Raw genomic sequence first — 24,705 nt, forward strand, 5'->3', positions numbered from 1 at the left:
GAACCAAGAATAAATTGAGTTAATAGAATATGTAGCATTTACCTTGGCTTGTTTGGCCAAGTTAATATTTTATTTACTAAAAGTAACCTCCAGAAAGGGCAGTTTTGATAGAACACTTCAGTACTGGTATGAATCAAATGCCAGTATGTCTACAGAAAGTACAAGCAAAAAGGATTTAGGAATTTCTCAGCACCTTCAATATGTATTTTCAAAGAGATTACACCTATGAATACATGGATGAACAAGGTATATCTTCTAGTCTTGAATCCAGTGTGCAGTGGGTGAAGTAGCATGAAATTTGGAAATGTTTTGATGAATTTAATCTCTGCTCCTAGTTTCAGTCCAGCTCTTTTCATAAGTAGTTTCTGTGCTTCCGTCATTCTGGCGCAGTTGTTAGTCTGGATGTACAGCAGACTTGTGGGTGCGTCCCAGAGGGAAAAAGAGTGTGATGAGGTGCTGGTTTTACTCACTGCTTCATCAGAGCTCATGGTTCAGATAAACAGTTGCTGTGGAGGAGGATGTCATTAGTTCACAATGCTTAAAGATGCATGATCCTGCTTCATGAGATTTCTGTGGGTGACTGGTGCCTGTGTCTGTACTTGCCACTGATGACCTGCTCTGCTTATCCCAATAAGCTCATCAGCACCTGTATCCAGCACCAGCTTGCTTTACACACTTAGTCTGAACTTGGAAATGCAAACACAATACTTACTGTTACCAAACAACAACGTATCTTTTATTCCTCTCTCTGGATGTTTAAGTGTTCCATTGATTACCTTCACCAGGCAGATCTTTTTAAAAACTGGTGCATTTCCGACTAACTTCACAATGGACGTGGGGAAGTCCTTTTACCATAAGGATCATCCCTGCTCTTGAGTTCTGTTTTCCATCAGCAAGGAAAAGGCAATAGCTGCTGAATTAAAATGGTCTTTCTTTCTCTGGAGGGTATGAACTTTTTGTAGGGATGCAAAAAAGAGAGGTAGACAAATGGGAACAGATGAAGGCGGCCAGATGCCCTCGAAACAGGGGAGAAGTAGATGACAACAGGGAGAAAGTAGTGGCTGATCTGAGTAGTTTGACTCTTGCAGTTGAGGTGATCTGGGCTGTACCATCATAGCCCTCTCGCTTGGCTCTGTGCTGTGCCATGGATTTGTCATGGCCCTGCCATAGGCCTTCAGAAAAGATGTGCTGGTTGATTTCATTGGGACTAGAAGCCTTGCTGAGGAATTGAATTTTGCTTTTTGTATCTCAGCTCCACTGACAGAAAGGAGAGAAAAAATGCCTCTTGAGGAAATGGGGCTGGTAAAATGCTTTTTCAGAGATAGATTGGGCGGGATAATTGGACTTTTTACTTAAACAGAGATGAAAATTAGCACTACAGATCTTGATGTACTTGATTAAGGTTTACCTCTGCTTTTCAGTTAGCGTGTGTGTGTTTTAAATGAATTTGGCACTTCATTAATAGTAGTTTCATAAAGCTGCTAACTTGTCCTTTGAGAAGAAGAAAAAGAAGTTAACCTCTGCTTGCCAAATAGTGCTATAAAGATATGCTAATAAGAAAAAATGAAAAGTGATAGAAGTGAGTGACAATACATAAATGGGATGCTACTCGGGCTTGGAAGCAGGAAAGCAAATGGAGACTATTTAATTATTTAAGGAACAATAAATGAAAAGTCCATTCTCAGGTGACAGTAAAAGGAGAGACTAACAGAATTTTAAAAGGTTAGGAAAGGGAAACAATGCATAATGAAGGTAGAAGGTGGACAGGAAGGGACCAAAGGGTCAGGGGATGGACTTAACATTCCTATGGAGTTTTCAGTTGGAAAATATTACCTGTATATTGTGGTGCTTGCATAACAGCCAGTATTTTACTCAAACTGTGGAAGTTTGGCACACAGTGTTCTCCGGTGGGGGTCACTTCATGTTCCCACTTCATCCTCTGGATGCACAACCTTAGTTAATAGGCCATGGGCTCCTAGGGATGGCGTGTCTTAGGTGTCGGGCTTTCTTAAGAGATTTACTTTGTGGATGTTGTTAGTTTTAATGATGCTGTCATTTACTTCTATCAAGTTGCTTCCTCCACCAAACAATAGCATTGGTTTTAAATGAAGTATTTCTTGCAGTTTACCAAAACTGGGTTACACACTTTTGCAACTGTAGTCACTAAAGATACATTGTATGTCAACATCATGAGTGTTCAGCCTTTCATTCAAAATGTCGGCATTGGGAGTTTCTGGGACGTAGGAAAAGCATGTGAAGGCTCTTTCCCTCGTGTAGGTTACAAATGTGTATTGTTTTGGCGGAATTTGCTTCATGCGAAATATTCTTGTAATACTTACAAAGTATGCATTTTTATGTGCTTGTGAATAATTTGCAGCAAAAGGGTGAAGCCTTTGGATGTGAAAATAAATCCACGATGCTTGCCATAGTAAAGGCATTGTAATTAAAAGAAAAGGAAGACCACTGGTTCAACAGTGTTGAGTTCCTGCAAGTACTCCCTCGCCTTTAGAAGCAGAGACAAATACTTCTTCCTTTTTAAAGAGGAACTGCAACAAAAATTTTGTATGAAATTTCTTGCTAGGTCATAAATGGTTAAGCAAACAATGGTGGTTATATATCTTAGTGATGGAACTTAATTTTTAATCAGAATTAAAACCAAAATAAATTTAAGTTACTGGTGTTTTAATTCTTGAATTTGAACCTGTTTCTATTCTGTATTTGGAAATGAAAATAGTCACAATCTCTTTAGACTTTCATTGAAATTATTTTTATTTTAAATTCTTCACATAGAAGTGTTTGTATATTATTTTAAATACACTGTTTTCTTAAATGAAAAGAAAAAGCAAAAACCCCAGAAAACCTTTTCTTACACTTCTAAAATGACTTCTGCAATGACTTTTTTCACTCTGAAGATCTATTTGGAAATGTTGATGTTCTCTTATACTTACCTCCATATAGGCAAAAAAACCCGGTAGTTACCAGAAGCAAAAATTGAAGAATCAATATGTGCAAATATAGGAGTTGCAGAAGAGGGAAGGTCCTCCATGGCAGGAGACTGACTATTTCCAAGACTGGAAATCTGTAAATCCAGGGGTCAGTCATTATATAGTAAATCTTGCTAGAGCAAGGGTTTGGTTTTGTTTGGGGTTTTTTCCTAGCTCTACTGCAAATGGTCTTTAAAATGTACCTTTAGTCTTAATGTTTTATTAAATGTAATTATTGTTATAAATGCCAAAAGAGTGACCCTTTGTTCTTTTCTCCTAAAACGAAGTTAACAGACTAATTCTGCCATTGCAGCTTTCAAACAGTGTGATAGTGTTTCTAAATGTCCTTTTTGCCCTTGTTTTCAGTTTTGTTGACACCAAGTCGTTGAGATGAGAATTGGTGACTTTTAAACAGTCTATTTTTAACAAACTTTGTAATAGAGTATTTGTGTTCATGAATGTGTGTCAGTCCTAGTCTGCACAAGCACTAAAAGGGAAGGCATATATCAGAGGAGATCTACTTCTAAGTGCTTATTTTCAACTTTGTTGTTCTCTGGGTGTGCCTGGTCCTGCTTTCTAGGTGGGAGTACCAGTTTTTACACTGCTGCTGCAAGGACATCTCCTCTTTTGCAAAGCTGAGAGATTCCAAATGGAAACCCTTTTCAAAGGAATGGTCTATATTATGTTATAAAATGAGATACAAATTGGAAATTTTCGTTTTTAGGATCTTCTAACTTAGAGTGAAGTAGCTCCTCAAACTTCAGATCACAGGCTTTCTCAGACCTTTAGTTGTCACTTCTAACACACTGCATTTAACCAAAGCACACAATTCAAATAACATAAGAACATCTCAGCTTCGACTGAAAAGCAGCACATGGATGACAGCATGCAATCCAGGTAATCCTTTCTTTTTCTGTATTTTGTGAGGCTGCAGAGCTGACGTGTCATGTCCCCATACACCGGATTTGTGATCCCTTCTTGGTTATAAGCAAGACTGTTGTCATTGAAAGGCTAATAATTTCTGTTCAGAAAGTGCATTCATCATTTTCTCTTCCCAGAGTCTTTCACGGGTTTTGCCCTTTGGCAGAAAACATTTTATCTGTATTCTGCTCATCTCTTTCATCAATTACTTGGTATGCTTATTGGCATCTCTGATGCATAGTGGGTGTTAGGAATAATTTCTTGACGGAAGGGGTTATCAAGCATTGGAATAGGTGTTTGAGTCACCATCCTTGTAGGTGTTTGGAAGATGTATAGAAAAGGCACTTAGGGACATGGTTTAGTGGTGGACTTGGCAGTGCTGAGTTAACAGTTGGACTCAAAGATCTTTTCTAACCTAAATGATTCTACGATTCTATAAATACTTATTTTGCTAGAATAGGACTTGACAGGATTTAGACATGCAAGAAACCTAAATCTTTGGCTCAGGAAATAATCCTGATGGATACAAATGGTATTTCAATAACTTTCGATCCAAAAATGTTTCTTGCAAAGCGACAGGACTGTTTTTCTTGCCAGTCATGGCAGGTGCTCCATCTGTACAAATACCACCTAATTTGAACAAGTCAAGCTTAACTTTTTTTTCCCACTATCTGCTACATTTTCAACAATTTTTTCTCTATTCTTTAAACAAGTGTGAGGCAGCAGTGTAGAATAAAATGGACAGAGGCCAACCAATTACTTAATTACAATAGATTTTTTTAACACATTGAACAACAGTCAACCGTGCAGTGTCAGTAGCATTGCAGCTTCCCTTGGTTGTGAGCAAAAAAGAAAAAAATTGCATTAATCTGTTAAAAATTGAAATGCATGCTGTTATATTGTCTAATGCCATCTCATCCCTTCCCATTGTCATGCTGTGTGAACAACTATGGACATATCAGCTGTGTGCTGTTCTTTCAGTCTGGTTTGTGCAGGAATAATTGATGTACCCTCTTGTATTCAGGCTTTGTTGTCTGAGAACAATCCTTTCTCACAAGCTTGCCATAAAGGATATTTGCTCTTACACCTTTGTCACTGATTTCAGCTCATGGATATGTATTTATTTTTTCCATTTAAAAAGCTGTCATGCTGGGGATCTTTCTTGAGGTGAAATCTGACATAGGTCTGATGCACTAAAATATATTTTACGTTACTTTCAGGATTAGTTTGTATAAAAGTACCATTCCAATCTGGGCATTCCATGTGACTGTATCACCACAAACATACTTCTACAGACCCTGTCCATTCTGCATACAACTTCCCTGAGAGAAACAATCTCTCTGCAGTGTCAATTCCTTGCACTGTCATCTTAGTATTTTTTTTCACTGTGGCATGCATGACTTGGCAGGCAATGCTTTGATGATAAGTAAATGGATTTTAAAAGCTTATGGATGTTTGAATTAATTGGGAAATCATTAGAATAACATAAGGTGAGTGAGGTTGCACAGGTCCTATATTTTCCCGTTGCTGTGGGGTTGCAGAGCAGGTGTTCTGTGGGGTCCAAAAAGGAGTCTTGTTGACTGGAGTTAGTGTGTCTTGTTTCATTGAAGCAGTATTTAATCAGTGAGCTAAGACTGCTACTTTTAAATTCTGATTCTTGAAGCTGTGGAGTGCAGCTTTGAATACCGAGTAAATGCTTGGGCATCTGCAAAGGGAGAATAAAATATTATCAGGCTTGCACAGCAGTTCTTCATTAATATAAAACATTGGTGGACTAGGGGCTGGTTCTGTGACCTCAGGTGTTTTTCCATTCACTTAGCTGCTCCAAGTAGCTTCCTGCATTTCCTATGCGTCCACAGTTTCCTCAAATTATTTTTTTTAAGATATATTGTTGCCTTTCTTCTGAAAGTATGTAAGGCTAGGGGTTTGGCTGTTGAATTTAATAAATATCGGCATTGAAGTAGAATTGACATTTTTGTAAATGTACATGTGATGTGTGTAAGAGGAGCTAATGTGACTCTAAAAGCATTTGGTCTCAGCCCTTGCGACACTGTTTGTGCATTTTGGACCAGTCACTTGCAGGTAAAGGGCACTGACAGGGTAACATTTTAGTGACTTTAAATACCACGACTGACAGAGAAAGATTGAATTTTTAAGGATTAGCTGTTAGGGAAATGCACTTCAGTATTCTCATCTAGGAAAACAAACAAACAAACAAACATGTTTGTTTTTAATTACAGATACTGAGCTTGTGGTCAGGTGATGCAGAGGTAGCCTGAGTGCAAAGGTGGAAAGTTTGTGGTAGTGAAGACTGGAGATTGGTGAAAGGTGGGCTTCTTGCTAACATTGATATTACTCAGATTCACTGTTTTTAATCATACACCTGACTGTTCTTGGAATTACCTAGCAGCATTTGGCATGGAAGTGTTGCTCCTGGAGATACTTTCAATCTGAGAAATTAGCCATAAACTTTGACCCTTTCCCAGTATAACTTAGACTAGATGGTTTTATTTGACAGATTAATAGTTGTACCTAAGCTACCTTTGAAAATATTTTGCACTTGAACTTTATTAGTCTTGAATATATTACTTTTCCAAATGAATTTTTATAGTTCCTACTAAATAAAGGATGAACCTGGAAAAAGGAAATTAAAAGCAAGTGATCTGTATCTTCACTTCCAAAACAAATGCAATATAAGTAATTACATTCTTTTCAACATTTTCATGCCAGAATGGGAAAAAAAGAAAAAGCCTGTCTGTGTAAACTTTCTGAAACCTGTTTCCTGTGCCATTGCCTGTACTCCTTCAGGTTAGAAAGAAACACTATTTCTCAGATGCCATAAGGAGAATATGGCTATTCAGTGGTCGTGGCAACAAGTAAAGAAAACTCTGGGCTGAGTGCCAGGTGCCCTGCACTGGGTCACAGTGCCAGTGCTGCAGAAGGACATGGGTGTTTGCAGGCTCCCTGTGAGCCTCGTCACCACAAGGACAGGGTGTACCTATGGCTACATCAGACCACAGCTTTGGGGTGCACCTCTTTCCTTAAGGGCTCTATGGGACATTGCAAAGTTCACCTTGCCTCCTTACGCTGTGTTGTAGTTCCCCATAATGGTGAAAGCCTTTAATTTTTCATTAGGATTTTGACCCTTGGTTCATTTGAAGGGTGAACTTGATTTCCTTGCTCCTACAGAAAAAAAAACACAAACAAAGCAAAAGCACTGGCCACTGTCAGTACTGATTCATCAGATGTGACAGGCTTGGTGTTCTTCAGCTTGGGTTTGCGTGTCAGGATTTAGGGAAAATGGAATGAGAGGGAAGTGCTTTCTATAAAGAGCTGGCAGGGATGTACCAGATAAAACACCCATGTAAGAAGGCTCATCTGAAGAGACGAAGGGCAGGGTAATCAGCACCTGCAGAAACATTTCCTTTAAGGTTTGTACTTCTGGTGAGAGGTAAAAGATAAAATGTGCCACTAATACTACAGCATGTCCTTGCTAAGCCTACAGCTGCTTTCTTGGTAGCCCTGAAGGAGGCATTTTGATGGGCCCTGAGAAAACGAGTGTTTTGGACATGCATAGGTCAAGGGGATTTGTCAAGGCTGAGACATGAACACCGGGGCAAAGGCCACGTCACAGAGCTCCTAATGCACCTGGGGAGACATCTCAGGCAGGAGCTCAGTCTCTGGGATCACAGCTGTGTGATGGGCTCACAGCTATCAGCAATGATGGGCATCCCTTAAAAGTTTGTTCAAGAGCTGAGCTTTCCTACAAAAGTGCAGTTTCTTTACAGGTTGGGTGGCTGGTCCAGGGTGGAAAAAGAATGATGATGGCAAGTTTTTAGTACCTGCTGCTGCCGGATTCAGTTATGCTTTCTGCACCCTAAAATACCAGATTGACTGTTAACATGAATATGTCAGTGTAAGTAGATGGTGTTTTTAATTGCTGTTGCTCTCATAAGGCCTTCAAGGTTGTGATTGAGGACTACAGGAGGGCTTTTCAAAACCTTACTGAGCAAAAGTAATTCCTTTTTTTAATTGAGTGGCATGGTGTAGGGGTGAAATGGGTAGATGAAATTTCAGTGTTCTCAGCACCAGCTGGAAGGGAGTCCCCATGTGACTTTTGGAATATGGGTTTGCAGTATTTTCTAACTTGCCAGGCATTCCTCCTTTGCTTTGTTTTGCTTCCCCAGTAGTTTAAAAACCTTGTTCTAATTTTCCTCTGAACCAAAGTGATGTTTAAAGAACAAAGTCCATGAAAGATGTTGGTACAACAAAGAAAAAATTCCTAGAAGAGGCTTAAGAGGTCTGAAGTGGGAGGTGAATTTTCTTTCAGGAGGAGTTCTTTTCCTTTCCCAGGGGAAAATGATCCTTCTAAATAAGAAGGTAAAATGTTTTCAGGTGAAGAGTCTTCAAAATGCTTAAACAAGTGCAAAATCTCTGTGGTTCCCAGTCAATGAGTGAAAGATGCTTTATTATACATATTATTGCATATAATATACATATTATTACATAGACCTGTAATATGTTAATAAAAAACAAATTTTCTAAAATTTTCCTTGAAAGTATTTTGATACTAAAGAGAATCTTTACAGTCCCTAAACTTTCTAGAGCTTTCTTTTTATCCTGCTGTCTTCCCTTTTCACTGCTGCTGCCCTCAGAAAAAGATATTTACTCCTCTTCGAGGTGTCAGCTACATAAGACTTTTCTAAGACACCACCTTGACACTTTATGTGGGCTAAGGGTTGCGTGAAACAGGGCAGCAAAAGTCTTTCAGTGCAGGTGCCTGGAGCTGGCCTTCCTGTACCCTTGCTGGACCTGATGGCTGGATCTTCTGGGGAGGAAGCTGGATTTTTTGAGGAGAGGAAACCACCTGAATGTGCCTAGGTTCAGTCCTGAGACTGGGGCTGTACTGGGTTCTGATTAGATTGATATTTAGTTTGGAAACAACAGTATTGTGGATTTATTTTTCTTTTTTTTTTGCTTGAGAATCACTCATATTTAAAGATTTGAGGTAAACTTGTGTCTGAGCTTATGTGGGTGTAAGGTATAATAGATTTATGTCCATAATATGCATGCTGTCTCAATTTTTTACAGACTTATGGAAAATCATAATGAAAACACCTTGAGAATGGATGTTATTTGTACTGATTTGAACACAGGATATTTCCAGGTGGGAAGTGAGGTATTGTTCCTAACTTGCAATATAAAAATACTTGAAATAACTGTTTCTGGGACTTTAGTATTATCTATTGAATTCTTATCTACCCTTGTCATCTGACAGAATACTAAAACAATATTCTGCTCAAAATGATAGAAGTGACAGTCATACAATACATTTCATTCCTGCTGATCCCAGTTAGGTAGTTAGTCTGGGGAGATTTGGATCTTGCTTCTGTCATTCAAGGGCAGTCCTTTGGAAGAGATTTGCAGAATATGTAATTGTGGCCATAAATCCCTCACTTCTCCCTGCAGAAAGGGTAGAATTTCTGTTGCAACCCAACTGTGCTGAGGAAGAAGCATTTTTCTTTCTTTTTTGTCTTTTTTTCTCCTTTTTCAAAGCCCAGCAGTTATGGTGAATTGGTGAATTCCCTCTGCCTCTGTCTGTGCTTCCCTTCCTCTGCAGTGTTGTTACATAGAATCGCTTCTGTGTTCTGTCAGTGTTTCACTCCTTGCAGCTGGCAGTGCATCGAAGAAATCATATGTGTGGACACCCCAACTCTGCCCTTGGCTACACTTGTGAAAACCTGTGGCATTATACGGTTGGCTTGGAAAGGCTTAAGAAATCCCATGAGATCCACCCTGCTGAAAGTCGCTCTGTAAATGTTAGACGGGGCTGTTGTTTTTGTTCTAGTACATTTTACTTTAAAGCTGCACCTGAGCTGCAGACGATGATGCTGTTTCATAACATTGAAAAAGAGGGACAGATTTGGAGTGTGAGATGTGCTGTGCTGTCAGTGGAGTTTGTCACTGAAACTCTCATAGCTGGGTGCCATGGCAGTGTCTGTGCTGTGAGAAAGATGTGCTCAGTGGGCTTCTGGTTCCTGGCAGTGTTCAAGCCATTGGCCTCATCTTCCTCAACCATCCTCCTCAACAGCCTGATCTGCCCTGGGAAGGAACCAGGCCCATCTGCCAGCAGGGTTGGCAGCAGTGGTACCCAGCACCCTGGGGCATCCTGGTGGACCCTGACCTTGCATAAGAGTGTGTCTGAGGCAGCAGAGGATGTTTCTTCTGGGCCAAGAAAACTGTGTTTAGGTCTGACACGTTCCTGGCATCATCCAGTACGGAGGAGTCACAGGGCTGAGGAACCCCTTTGGTCTTTAGACTCTGGGGGAACTCTGGGACTGGCCCGTGGTGGTGTAGCTGAGTGCCCTGTGTCTGTGAAACATAGTGTAAAGGAGGTGTATGCTGGTGTATGGATGGGCCCATATGATCCTTTTGCTTCATGTTTAGTGCAGAACCATGGGAAATAATGTTCAGGCAGATACTGTACTGACACAGCATCTTTGACTCATGCTGATCTTTGCCAGTGTGGAGGATACTTCATGCAGCTGGTCCACAAATAAGCAAAGAGCTCGAACACTTCTTTTTAAAAGTGTTGCAGTGGTAAACCTGAGCAGATTGAAGTCGCAGTCAAAAAAGTCCTGCCCTGAGTAATTTACTTTAATTCTTGGTTTCTGTGTCTTGGGACGCTTGGGAGACAAGGAAACAAATCATGAGATGTGAGGAAGGTAAGCAGAAAATATGATGACAGGTATTCTACACACCTCTAGGATTGTAACTGGATATTTTTATCTACTTCTAAATTTTGGAAAATTTTCAAAAATAAGAGTTCTGTGTATTTTTTTCCAGACTGAATGGAAAATTCGCCATTCATATAGAAAGGAAATCAGAAATATCAGAATTACATGTGAATTATTTATGTATCCAATTTGCTGTTGTGAATGGAGGAACAGGGATCTTAAATGCTGTTAATTACTGTGGATTTTATTTCACTGACTATGGTTGTAGCTGCAGGCCATGTAGCCTCCGGAGGGGACCAGGGTGCTGTGCAGTTCAAGGGCACTTCTGGAAGGGAGGAGGAAATGTGCAAAGCGTTCATTGCTGGGTAGTAAGGTGACATCTGGATGTTTTATCATGTTTGCAGAGAAGAATGATGTTTTTCCTTCAAGTACTGAAGGATTAACAGCTTTATTTATATTTCTTCTGGTATGTCCAGAAAAGAAAAAATAATACAAAAAAGTTACAATTCTATAGTACAGCATCTTCACATTTTTATTCTGTGCTTCTTATATTCAAGGGATTTCCTAGCAAGAATAGAAACATCTGCAATAGCAGCTCCTATTTATGTTAATCTTTTCCAATCAGCATGCAGCCTGAAATAATTACAATAAATGCACTGTCTGCTCCAAACATTCACGGCTTCCATTTATTTCAGGCTTCTTTGCTTCGCAAGTCTGAGAGCATAATCCTTCATTCTGCTCTGCTTCATCTCCTTTGCTTTGTATCTTTTGTGAGCTTCATTAACAATGGTCATGCCATGATAAATTACATAAATTGAGAAGTTTTTAATTAAATAAGTTAACAAAACAGCCCCACAAAGCATAATAAATTTAATTAGGTAACATTTTCCTGTAATAAGTTTGCATATGAGGTGTGTAATGGAGAAGGCCAGAGTAAAATCTGTAATCTGAAGGTTTTTAGATTTCATAGCTGCAGAAATAGTTTCTTTTTTAAAAAGATATTTTAAAAAAATCATATGCTAAACATATCTTGTGCAAAGGATTATGCAAACTTGGCAGAAAAACAATAGTTACTGACAAAGACATGACTAAGAGTATGTTTGAGCAGAAGAAGACTTATCTTCCAGTCTTTCCCCCTCTGCTTCTGCCAGAGCTGCTCCCCAAGTCAGGGTCATTTTCTCCAGCTTTTGGCAGTGGTGCTTTGGTTCTGTTTGGGATTTTTTTTTTTTCCTTGGTTCTGGGAAGAATTGACGGGTGTTTTTGGTCAAATTGGCTAATGTATGTGGTATAAAGAGCACATTCAGAGCTGAGTCTCCTTGCTGGTGCTGTGTGCATTTAGCTGGGCTGCTTGCCCAGGTATGTGGGAAGGAAAAGTAAGATCAGCCTTGGCTCATGTGTGGAGTGCTGTGGAGTGATGTCTCAGGTGTCCTCTGTAGCTAACAGCATCTGTCTTTGCTTTTTCTTTCTTGAACTTGCATCCAAAAATATTAAGATTGTTATCCCCTGCCTCCTACCCTCTTGCACAGCCCAGCCAGGCTGCTTTCGCTTGGGCAATGCTCCCATCCTAAGGAATTTGGTTCAAAAATAAGAACTTTTCCGTTATGTCCAGGACAGCTTCATGGCAGTAAATGGTACTCTGATTTTTGATGGTGAGATCACAAAGCAATTAAACAAAAACCAGTGGGACAGGATACAGAAATGAAATCTTTAAATTATGAATATTGGTTTGCGTTTTGCCCAGACTCTCTGCAGTCACAGAGAGCAGTGTAAAGGGTTATGCTGGTACATCACTTTACTGTTTTGGTTTGGTGATGCATGAAGTCAGAGTAAGGTTTTGTAATTGTCTTTCACAAGTGCAAATGAGTATGTATTGAAGGCTGTGAAAAATAGTTATCAGATTTATTATCTCTGTGAAGTATCCTTTTTATATTTTAATTTAGGGCTGATTCAGAGAGACAATGTTTGATGTCAGCATCATCAGTTTACAGTTTGGGGTGGATCTCTAGTTTCTGGAGCCCACTCACGTTGTTAGCGATCAAACTCTGAAACCAGGGAATGGGACTTTTGGACATTCTGTGAAAAATACAAAGCACTACTTCATCTGATTTGTGCATGCATATAATTATTCTGCTATCTGCAAGAGCTATGTAGCATTTAACCAGGTGAGGTCTGTTGTGAAGATGGAACAGCAACTTAGCTGAGCTGGTGTATAATTCCTAACCAGAAAGGTCACAAAATTGTGAGCAAGAGGATCTCTTACAGTTTTCTGACTCACAGATTACACTTAATTGTCCACTAGAAGACATTATAAAGCATTTCAGCGTGTCTGTATATCCTATATCTCTCTGTTCTGCCTTTTTACAATAAAGAGTGAAGCAGCTGTAATTCTAGAGGAAGTAGGAGGGCATAAAGTTTATGTAGCAGAAACACATCTATTTTACAGAAAATGTCCCACTTAAATTTTAGGATTCTACCTGAAGAGTTTGAACAGTTGCCAGACAGCATTCCTAGGCTTGTAGGGTATTGCACAGAAATCATGACTGTACTCCTTTGCAGAATCCGAGATAACTTTGTAGCACTCATGGTAGTCTGGTGGTAAAGAGGGACACACAGGGCTGGAGAGGGAAAAAAAAAACGGTGAAAGGAAAGAGTTAATAGGAACAGAAAGTAGGTGGGGAAATTGATGCACAGAAGCAGAGGGACGAAATTAGTGAAGGAAATATAGGAATTAAAATACAAAGTGTTGGCTGAGAAAAAGCAGCTCACTAGCAGTCGTGAGAACATTGTATGTTCAAGAAGAGATTCAAGCAGCCCTTCCCCAGAGGTTTGTGAATCTTCCTGGTGAAGGACCTTGGGATGAGCAAGAAGACACTTTGCCTCCTAAAGTGTTACAAGTTAGGTAGCTGAGGCAGAGGAATTTTCTAATAGTATCTGGAAAAGAAGATATTAGAAATTAAGGTCTTGATGACAGGAGTATGTCAAATTAATGCATGATGTATTTTTGGAATTATGTGTCATAAGCCAGTTTTGTTCCAGGGGAAACGTGACATCTTCTCCCTTGTGAGTGAGGTTTCCAAAGGGCTGAAAAGCAAGGAAAATGGAAAGCAAAAAGTGAAGTTGTCAGGTGGAGAAGAAAAGCATCACCTATGCTATTTAAATTCTATAAACTGGTGTTGATGTATCCTGCTCCTCAACCCCTTCTGAAGCTCTGTGTGTTTTGGCTGCTACACCTGTTTTCCATTTTCAGTCTGTTTCAGGACAGTATATTTTACCTTGACCTGTGAAGCCAGTCATATCCTTTTACATAGCAGTGACTTCTCAGGAAGCAGGAACATAAATCTGTACTGTTGCCATGAAATACATGCTGTGCCTCACAGCAGATCTGTTTTTTAACTCACAGGAATGTGTGGAAGAGAATTTTGCTGGGCTTCTGAAAACATTTGGGCTGCAGTTTTACATACTGTATTCTTGTTTCTTCTGCTTTCAGGATCTGGATGTTTAGAAAGGAAATGTAGAGTTAACATCTGCAATTTGATGTGATCTTCCTTTTCAGAAAAATACTGTTTCTGGCATTCATGTTGGGATAGAGGAGCCATCCTTTCCAAGACTTTCAGTATAGGTATGAAAATGTTAAAAGAGCTGACAGTAATTATTATTCATTGGTGCTACTTTGCTTCTAGTACAGTGAACATATTTTTGCAGAATTAAATCCAAGTCTCTCCAGGGGCTGTTGGTATTTTGCTAATGCTAAATTAAAGCGTGCCATGTGCTGTGCACTAGAGGTGGTCAGTGGTGGCTTGACAGAACTTCACTGTGTGTGTGGCAGGGGTGCTCTGAGTCACTGCGTGGTAGGTGTGATGCAGCCACAGTCTGGTGGGAAGTCAGTCTCTCACAGCCCCTTATGTTTTCATGAGCAGGAAGGAGACATTCCCAAGCTGCTTTCCATCCTGCCTGCAGGTTAGGCGGTCCAGCTCCTGGAGTGATTGTCCTGCATAGCCAATTTTTGCTCCTTCTGCTCATCACTTGTCCCATTGCTTTTTCAACTCCTAAGCTGTAAATACTTAAAATGAGAAATGAGCTAATTAGAAGCCATGAAATAGAGATGGAAGCTGAGTTTCCTTAAAAAATCAGTAAGTGAAGAAGCAGGTCCAGATTGGAGAAGAAGGGATGTAGTCTTGATAATCTCCAAAATTATCTTCCTATTAAGCTGCTGAATCATGTGTTTGGAGGTATCAATAAAAAAGTTTAGTAGTGTTCCATCTTTGGGACATGCTAGTATATGTTGGAAGTTTTTTAATGGCACTGCTCTGTTTTGAGAACTCATCCTCTTAATACATTTTTGATATTACTCTTCTTGATGAGGTCCTCACCCTTGTCAGCCAGATCCTTGGAGCATGTTTACCCTGCTCAGACGGCACAGTCAGTGCACAGGACGTTGCAGCATGGCTGGGCTGAAGTGTTAGCAGGAAGAGAACCATTGCAATTTGAATTTGGGAATGGTGCGCCTGAGCCAGCAGAGTCACTGTGTGGGGAAGTTTCCAGGAGAGCTGAGCTGAAGGACTTATTCCCAGGCTCTCCTTCTTCCCACTGTCTTCCCTCTCTCAATGAGGGCTAAACTACCTCAGCCACTCGTGCTGGATGTGGGCAAGGTTCCCTGGAGATGGTAGATATGATCTCTGTAGCATGCAGTAAGTAAAGGGAAATTAATGGGATGCAATGCTTAGTGAGGTACAGGTGAAGGATTGGGGGAAAATCCCAATGTGTGCTCCAATGTGTACTGCACCCACAGTGATCCCTGGAGCAGGGAAGGAGAAGGAGCTGTGGCTGCAACTCAGTGCAAGTGCTGTGGCTGGTTAAGTGGAGACAGAGCAGAAGAGTTCAGCAGGAGAGCAAAACATCTGAAAATTCATAGGGCTGGCATGATATTTGGGAATTGCTGTGTGGAATGGTGGCATTTTGTTAATTTATTTTGTAATCTGTGATGACAGTAAGCTGAATATTGAACAGCTTAACTGTCATTTCATGCTTTGGTGAAGAGGGAGTGGGTGAGTGAGATAGTAGGGGTAAATTGTTAATAGGAGTGAAACCAATATGTGCAGCTTTCTCTGAACCTGCCTACCTCTATTTTTTTTGTGTAATATTGAACAGCTGGGGCTGTGCTATCTCAGCTTACCATCACTAATCAGGCTATAGATCTCTGGGGACATGCTTTGCTCTCAGTTGCTCTGGTATAAATCTAAACTTATTACCTAGATTACTTGTATATAGACCAGCAAAACCGCATAAACAGATTTTGAGCCTTCTTTGTCAGTGTGGTTCATGAGACATATTCTCATTTTTTGAGAGTGCTATCTTTGTTTAGTCAAAGAAGAAACCACTTGTACTCAAAATGAGAGAGCATTTGCACTATTGACTTTTTTTCCTTCTTCGTGGGAAATTGTGCTGCTTTTAGTAGAATTAAAACTAAGAGTTGACTGGAAATTAATTAAAATTATTTATTTTGTTTCAAAATTACGTTTTCCTAATCCATAGTCTTTATGCCTGCCTGTAAGAACATAGGACACAAATTTGACCAACTTAGTTACAGAAGTGTATGCTGCTGTAATTGAATTTCTTCAGCTGTTCCAAGCATTTCTCAGGGAGATTTTCCCCTTCCTTGAGTTCCATGGAATTACTTCTCTTAAGTACCCCACTGGTGATCCCAGTGGTGATCCCACTGATTCTGTGTTAGGTAGGTCTGTTTATGAGTTGCTGTTCTAGACTGCTCTCTCCAGAGATGTACTTTCAAACTGGTGTTTCATTCATTACTATGCTTACCTTGGTCTGAATCTATGATTCTGTCTGTTGCTTAACTTTCAGACTGATGACTCATTCCTTTGCTTCATGGGATTGCTGCATGTGATCTTATCCCACTCTGAGATGAGCTTTGGGAGTAAGCTAACAAGAAATGTTTACAGAATTCTGCATAAATCACAATTCCACGGAGAAACTTATGGGAAAAAAATGGAAAAAAGGAGTTTCCTATAACTTGGAGATGAATCTATACCTAAGAGACTCAATGTTTTCTCCCAGGTAGCAAGTGATAGGACCAGAGAAGATGGTCTCATTGCACCAGGGGAGCTTTAGACGGGATATTAGGAACATCTTGTTCACTGAAGTGATGTTCCAGGCATTGGAACAGGCTGCCAGGGAAGCGGTGGAATCACCATCCCTGGAAGTGTTCAAAAGGCAGGTAGACGTGACACCTGGGGACATGCTGTAGTGATGGATATGGTTGTGGCCTGGTTAAAGGTTGGGCTTGGTGATTTTAGAGATCTTTTCCAACTTCAATGATTCTGTGATTTTAAACTATTTTAATCATTTATCTGTTTCATGTTACTCCCTTGAGTCTTGGTATATGCAAGAAGATGCTCTCTGCCCCTTTCTAACCTTATTGAGAAGGAGTGCAGAAGCAGATTGGTGCTTCCATTCAGGAACAGGGTGGAGCAAAACCACCTGTGGGAATCCATGTAAAAAAAAAATCTTAGTGGGATGTCCATTGTATTTGCGGGCATTTTCTTTAGAAGAGCAGCTCCCTGCATGCAGTGTCCCCGCATGACTTAGCAGCATCCTGTAGGTGTGAATGCCTGTCTCTGCAGAGCAGGATATGTAAAAGATGAGGAGATGGGTGGTGGAGGTAGACATGGTGACTAACTCTTTATTCCTGGAAGTGCACCCTCTGTGTGGAGGACGGCATTAAGTATGTCCCAGATAGGCTTCTCACACTGCGTCATTGCTGGGGATTAAGACATTTTCCCCAAGGATTCTGAACTTGGCAGAAAGCTCTGCAGGAAGTGGTAGTGTGCCTCCAGATTTAAACATATCTGCACTTGCATAATAGGTTTATTCTTTATTATCCACCTTTTTTTTCCTGTTCTGTGGCATGGACATCAGATACTGCACATGATGATTTTGCTTCTGCTGCCATGTGGTCCTACCACATGGTGAAGGAAGGATGTTCAGACTTGAATTATTTCATCTCTCAGAATCTGACAGTTTTACATTGCCACCTCACTTAGTTTTCTTCCTAGAATCTCTTCTGGTAGTTTTATTTTATTTTTAAAAAATCAAACATTAAGGGTAGTGATTGTTACCACAAAACTGGTTGTTCTTGTTTCCAACTAAAAGATAATTAGTGAACTGCAACTGAAAGAATTTTGGGGAGGAAAGGGGAATTTGCTTACATCAATCTGTCTGCTTTGCTAGGTCTGTGAAGACCACAAGGCTTCACTTCTCTTGGTGGTTCTAACTTGTTCATGCTGATTGTGAATGATAAGGGGAAATTTGCAATAAAGACTTGTCATGAAATTTGAGGAATGAGTACCTTTATGCTCAAGGTAAATAAATAATCTCTTTCTCTATTTAGATACAAATCTCAGCCAGCCCTCTTGCTGATGGTATCCTTTATAACTAAGCTGGGTTACTGCATGTGCAGAGTGCAAACTCTGAAATGATACCAGGCAGTATTTTTGTGGTTATCTATTTGTAAGGGGTGTCTGGGCAGCTAAAGGCAGCATAGAGTTTACACTCAGCATGTTCAAGTTTTCTTCCAAATGCTGTGTCCATACCCCTTTGCTGCCTGCCACTTGGGACCTGTTTTCACCTGTTAAATGTTTCTTGTGCCCATTTGGAAGGTCTGCATGACCACAGTCCGCAAGAGCTTTCTTCAGCCTGGCTGTCAAACCGTGTTTGCACAAGTTAGTAGCTCTGTGGTAAGGGTCAAAACTGGGATTTCTCTAAAGTCTGTGTATTAGGTTCCTTCAGAGCACAGGAAAAACACGAAAGAGGAGCGTGGACTAATTCTGTTTAACAGCTTGTGCAAAATATATGTAGGAGTGTAAAGAAGAAGCTGTCACTACTGAATCTCAGAAGAAGTAAATGTAAGAAAAATGTTTAGAATTTAGAGAGGAAGGAGAAAATTATGTGCACAGATATAATGTGGAGCATCAAGTTCTTGTTCAAAAAGGAAAGCTATTCAAAGGGCATTTGGGAAATTTGGGTAGTTTTCAGTGGGCATATTCTGTTGTATCTTGCTACCAATTAACAAGTCTCTAAGCTTTTGGTGCGTATCATAGTTTTACCACATGCTGCTGCAGCTTGCTGACTAAGGCTAGTGAAATTTGTTTTTACTAAGGATGGGTATCCTCATAGGACATGCATAAAGAGGTTGGCTGGTTTATTCTTCACCTTTTGAGAGAGCTAAAATGTTCATTACAAACAACTTGTAAAAAAGCAAAGAGCCTTTTGTTGATAGTGTTATGTGAACACAGATTTCCTGTGTGATTTTATATGAAGCAAACAGAAAAAAAGCACAGCAGTTTACCCCACGTATTTGGCTTCTATCAATGTAGAAAAATATTTGCTTAAATGAATGTGACTCCCGTTTGGTGTTATAAGGGAAAATATGTTTTTTATGCTTCTTCTCTTTGCCATAATGTTTAATCTTGATTACTTTATGTAGCCATGATTGAATATACCATATTAAATAGTATTTTTATGAATTTTCTGGGCATTTGAATTTCCTCTGCATGATGGCCCTTTTCCACCATAAGAAAAGCTATGAGCAGTGTTTTTCAGTGGTCAAAATTAATGACTGTGGGCAAATATGTAGTGGGCTCCCTTTTTTTAGGCTTAGTACCTAAGGGAGCTTCTCTTCAGTGTAAAACAGAAGTAGAAATTAAACTTGTTGTCTTGAAGTGCAAGAACCAAATTGTTCAGGGCATTTAAAAGGAATTTGTCAGTGCTATCACTACATGAATTTCAAAGGTATTTCTGTTACTGTGAACTTGAAAATTCAGGTAGTGGTTGTTTGGTTTTTTTCCAAGGCAGGAACTGCATGATCCCATGATGTAAGTCCTTCGCTTACTTGTGGAGGTTACCCTCATGGATGACTCCCTCTGTGGCTTTGGAAAATGCCTGGTCAAGCAGAGGTGCCCCCCTTCTCACCTCCAGATTACCTGGACCTGTAGAAGTATTGAGCAGAGGTGGTATGCCTTGCTTCTGCAGTGTCTTCTGGTGCTTGAACTTTCCTTCAGAGCTCGGACTCCTGGGGGGCGCTGGGATTTCCAGGTTAAGCAAATAGCCGGATAGACTGTTTGAATGATACCACGAGATGAAAACAGCCGTGCTGGCTCTGCTGGAAGATAGCAAGAGAAAGCCACACAGAATCCCTGAGTGAATGCAATGAGACAGATACCAAGCAGACCCAGGGGCTCTTTGTTTGGCAAGCTGGGGACCAGCATAATAAAAAACTTTTTTCCTTTTAAGGCTACAAATCCCAACAGGAAGCTGCAGGGAAAACCTTGGTGGCTTGTTCCTGCAGAGTTAGTTTTTTATCTCTTGGCAAATGTCATATCCCTGTAGAGGGTTGTGAATTGGCCTCAGATGTTCTGAGAGAGCATTGTAAATGAAGGATGGAAAAATGTATTTCCTATTACAATCCATTTGACTGACATCTTAAAATTAATAACAAAAGCTGGAATTTTAGCTTGTTCAGTGGATTTGTTTTGTTTTGAAGCTTTCTAGCTGCACTTTGAAGATTATCTTCTGTAATTTGTGTACAGAAAACAGAATGAACGTTTCCCCTTGTTTTCTTGCCAGCTTGAGTGTCATTTTGGTGGCCAAAAGCATTTTAAAAAAAAGGCTCAAACTTATTTTCTCTCTCTGGTTTCTTAAAGAGCAGTGTTTTTAAAACAGCTTTTATGAGAGTAGGCACCTAAGTTGGTGTTTGATGCATTGAATTCAGTTAATCACTTAATTGGTCCATTAGGTTGTTAGGAATTTATTTACCTAAATAAATTGACTGTGTGTGACTTGTTGTCATTTAAAAAGCTTCTCCTTTCAAGAGTTTACAGATAAGTTTATGCATATTTAGTGGGGATATTGTCATGCTATCAATTCAGTAATTCAATTTGCTGACTTCAGTTACAAAAATGAATAAATATTCGCAGTTTTGGTCCTTTGCTTTTGGATGTTGGTATGAGTTAAAAAAGATGAATACTATTTTGATTTAGGGTCACAGAGCAACACAATAATTGTGTCTCTTCAATGTTAGTTTGCTAATATAACCATTTCTCAGGCAGTACTGTCCTTGTGGAAAGGAACATCATTTCAATTAATGCTTTACACCATGTTCCTTTCAAATAGTATTTTAAAAAGAGAACATCTTTAATATATTTATAATTGGATCTGTTTACTTACTGTAATCATAGTGGAAACTATACTCAGTGGTAAGATATTTCATAAAATCTGAGTGCTGGAAAACATCTACAGCCAAATTCTGGTTTTGGGTATGTATTTATAACTAGCTCCCTGTTGCAAGTGAAGAACCCCATGAAATGCATCTCTTCTTTACAGACAACACAGAATTGTACAGTCATGTGTAACATAAAGAGGAAATAAAAATGTGCATCTGTAGGATTTAAGCATTATGCTGCAAAGCCTAGAATTATCTCTGTCTTAAGTTATGCTACTTTTGACTATTTTCTTCTTGAAATGTAGTTGTTTCAGCTGTTCTTTTTGAGTTGATTGGAAGTAATCATGGAATGGCTGAGGCTGGAAAGAATCCCTGGAGATTGCTTAGTCTACTTCCATGCTCAAGCATGTTGCTCAGAGCTATGTCCACCAGGCTTGGAGATGCCACAACCTCTCTCGGTAACTTGTTCCAGGGGTGACCACCCTGGCAGTAGGGAGATGGAAAAAAAGAAAAATAAATTATTTTCTTACTTTCAGATGGAATTCCCCGTTTTTCAATTTGTGCCCATTGCCTCCTGTTGTTTTGCTGGGCACAACTGGGAAGAGTCTGTCTTCATTGTTGTCTCCCATCAGTTGTTTATACTGATGAGACCTGCCCTGAGATTCCTCCGGGCTGAACTGTCCTTGGAATTTCAGCCTCTCATGCATCAGATCTTTCAATTCTTTTATCAACTTTGTGGCCTTTGCTGTCTTGTTTCAGCCCATGTTTTGCATGTACCAGGAAGCCCAGGACTAATCCAGCTCTGTGCAGATGTCTCACCAGGGCTGAGTGGAGGGGAGGATCACCCTTAACCTGCTGGTTAAGGTTACATCTCTCTGATGTAGCACATGATGCTGTTACCCACTTTTTCCATGAGGGCATAGACTTTGTGTCTGTCAGGATCCTGATGTTGCTCTCTGCAAGCCTGCTTTCCAGTTGATCAGGCTCCAGCATGTAGGGATGCATGGAGTTAACCATACCCAGGTACAGAACTTGGAATTCACCTTTGTTGAGCTTCACGAGGTTCTCCAGTCAGTCCAGGTCTTTCTGGATGGCAGCACACCCACCTGGTGTATCAACTGCTCCTCCCAGTTTTCTATTGTCAGCCAACTTGCTGGAGATTCTCTCCCAACCTCCAGACTGGTTGTGAAAATGTTAAATTATGTTGGTCCCAGTATTGACCCCTGGAGTATTACACTAGTGATGGGCCTCTAGCTGGACTTTGTGCTGCTGTGCACAGCCTTTTAAGCCAAGCAGTTCAGTCAGTGTTCTCTCCACCTCACTATTTACTTATTTAGTCTGTACTTCATCAGTATGTCAATGAGGATGTTATGGGAGACAGCATCAAAAGCTCTGCTGAAGTCAAGATAAATAACATCCACTTTTCTCTCATCTCAGCAGGCATCTCATTGCAGAAAACTATCAGGTTGGTCAGATGTGATTTCTGCCTTCATAAATCTGTGCTGACTACTTCCAGTAATTTAATTTAACTCCATAAGTTAAGGGAATTGTTTCCAGATTTATTTGCTGATCACCTCCCCGGATTGGAGGTGAAACGACCTGACTGTAGTTTATGGGATCCTCTTTTCTGAAAATAGCATGTCCTCGAGAAATTCCTCTGATCCCTATGATCTTTGAAAGATTGTTTAGAGTAGCCTCCTGTAAACTTCAGTCAGCTCCCTCCACACTCACGGATGCATCCCTCTGGATCCATGGGCTTGTGTATGTCCAGTGTGGTTAAATGTCCCTTAACTGGATCCTCCTCTGCTGACAACAAGCCTTTATGGCCCCAGATTTTCTCACTGGTTGCAGGGGCCTGGGGTTTCTGAGCATAGAATATTGAAGGAAGAAGTACCTTTTAAATTGATGGCCTTTTCCCTAGTAATCTGTCTTTCCAGATATCAGAGATTCACTTAATGTGCTTTAGACACAAACCAGTCCTGTGCACAGTGTATTTTAAAAATTTAGAGTCTGTTGATAGACCTGTATTTAAATTAAGTTATTAATGTCTTTCCATGATTACACTAAAAAGAATATTGCAAAAAAGCAGTATGACTCTACCAAAAAGGTGCGAGTTTTTTCTGTATGCTTCTTTCCTGTGTTGGCTTGGCTGAGTGCTGACTGTGCAGAGATGTGTAACAGCAATGACTACAGACAGTGCAGCGATTTCAGAGATGGTTTTCATGTGTCAGAACAACAAGGTGAATTAGTCTGCAGTCACATTCATGTTGCCATCGAGAGCTGTCCTCCGTGCCTGAGCAAGGTTGTTTTAAGCTTGCAGGGGTGTAACAGTCCCAATCTACACGTGTTTATGTGCAGTTGTCAAATGAGGAGAAAGAAGGGAAAAAGCAAAGCTTTTATTTCCAGCTCAGCAGGAACCTGTCAGCTCCTGAGCTCAGCAGAACCAGAAACTGCTGCTTCTTGGGTGGAGCCATCAGCCTGAGTAAGGATTCTGGCTTTTGAGCTTCAAGTCTGGACTAACAGGAGTGTAAAGCACAGATCATCCCTTTCCTGCTGAGCCTGTGCCACTGACGGGGAGCACGGGTTAGTCAGCCCTCTCCTCCAAAGAGACATTGGGCATCTGCACTGAATGGAGTGAGAGCTGAGGAGCCACTCGTCCTCAGCAGTGTTCATTGACCTTTCCAGCATGGCTTTGCTACATTTAAGTTCATCATAACTTTTTAAAAGCCTTTCCCTTTCTTAGATTCCGGAAAGAGCCAGTGACTCTCAGAGAGTTGCACAGAACTTAGGACTCAGCCTAGCAGCACGTGGAGGTCTGCCAGGGTTGCTCCTCATCCTGCATGGAAGCAAGAATGGATGTGCATGGGAACTGTGGCACTGCCTCAAAACTAGTGGGAGGCTGCAAGTGTTGCACTAATTATTCCCAGGAGTAGCTGTACCAACTTCTGGGCTGCTTTCTGTGGCACTGTTACACCGAAAAAGGTTGTTTCTTTTCCTCAGCATATCTGCTGTTGTCATCTCATCCTGTGAAGTCAGAATTGCAATGTGTGTGTCTGCTCATGGTAGACTGTTCATAACGTAGCCCACATCAGGTGTCTCATCTGAAAACACATTGCATGGTCTCACCACAACCATCCGAGCTTCTGCTTCACAGCTTTGCTAAATTCCTGAGTGTGAGCCCAGCCAAGCAGCATTCAGTGGGGCTGCCTTGTTCACCGGTTCATAAAGAGCTGTGACCTTTAGTGCACCAAAGAAGCACCTTCTCTTTGTTTTGATGAGAGCTGACTGGAAGCTCCAGGAGAAGGAGTTGCTAAAGAAAAAGTACCATATTTTTAGAAAGACAGAAAAATGCCAACGTAGTTTAAATTTTGTATTTCGATTGAATTTTTTCATATTGTATAATATTGTATGTATAACATATTTTTAATTTTTCCATGTTTTTCAAAGTTCATATTTAATAAAACATATATGTTCCAATAAAACTAAAATATCCATTAAAATTTTAGTAGCAGTATTAATACAAATGCCATGAAAAATGCAGCAGAAATAAGAAACTACTCAACTGAAAGAATGCCACTATTACTTTTTTTTTCCTCTTCATCAAACTTAAAGCCTTGTCGTATTTTAATGAGTAAAGGTAGGATGTATCATTCTGCCTGGGAAATACTTGGATAACTTAAAATAAAATATGTTCTAACATGTTATAAATAGATAAGGTAAGGCAATCACTTATTTGTTATTAATAAGTGATTGCCTTACTAAGGCAGATGTTAAAGTCACTGATGGAGAACTAATCATTAATTCTTAATGGAGCTTTTTGTACAGCCAT

The 24,705-nt window shown here is 40.2% G+C and overlaps 2 protein-coding genes across 7 annotated transcripts in view; one reads left to right on the forward strand and one right to left on the reverse strand.

The window, feature by feature from the left end:
• Positions 1 to 24,705, forward strand: part of LRRC3B (leucine rich repeat containing 3B) — a 45,155-nt gene that overhangs the window by 3,223 nt on the left and 17,227 nt on the right. Inside the window, exons 1-2 of one of the 4 annotated variants that reach the window (XM_088164308.1) lie at positions 5,331 to 6,233; positions 8,997 to 9,072. The exons of 1 other annotated variant lie outside the window; for it this stretch is intronic. The gene's annotated coding sequence lies outside the window, so the exon portion shown is untranslated. Of the gene's footprint in view, positions 1 to 5,330; positions 6,234 to 8,996; positions 9,073 to 14,149; positions 14,262 to 24,705 lie in introns of those variants that run through there. 2 more of the 4 variants (XM_088164325.1, XM_088164317.1) reach the window with 2 other exon arrangements.
• Positions 5,331 to 24,261, reverse strand: LOC148225167 (uncharacterized). 3 transcript variants are annotated; one of them, XM_088164336.1, is made up of 4 exons: positions 21,781 to 24,261; positions 19,639 to 19,814; positions 13,117 to 13,257; positions 5,331 to 5,610 (listed from the first exon to the last, which is right to left on the reverse strand). In XM_088164336.1, the coding sequence occupies exons 1-4, from the start codon at positions 21,891 to 21,893 to the stop codon at positions 5,549 to 5,551; spliced, it is 492 nt and encodes a 163-aa protein (XP_088020462.1). In that variant the 5' UTR covers positions 21,894 to 24,261; the 3' UTR covers positions 5,331 to 5,548. The 3 variants fall into 3 exon arrangements, 1 of the variants encoding a protein (XP_088020462.1); XR_015803492.1 differs by lacking the exon at positions 5,331 to 5,610 and having other exon boundaries at positions 10,603 to 13,257; positions 19,628 to 19,817; positions 21,407 to 24,261; XR_015803490.1 differs by lacking the exon at positions 5,331 to 5,610 and having other exon boundaries at positions 10,587 to 13,257; positions 19,628 to 24,261.

Source organism: Sturnus vulgaris, chromosome 1 (genome assembly GCF_052056855.1).
Source record: "Sturnus vulgaris isolate bStuVul1 chromosome 1, bStuVul1.hap1, whole genome shotgun sequence".
NCBI lineage: Eukaryota > Metazoa > Chordata > Aves > Passeriformes > Sturnidae > Sturnus > Sturnus vulgaris.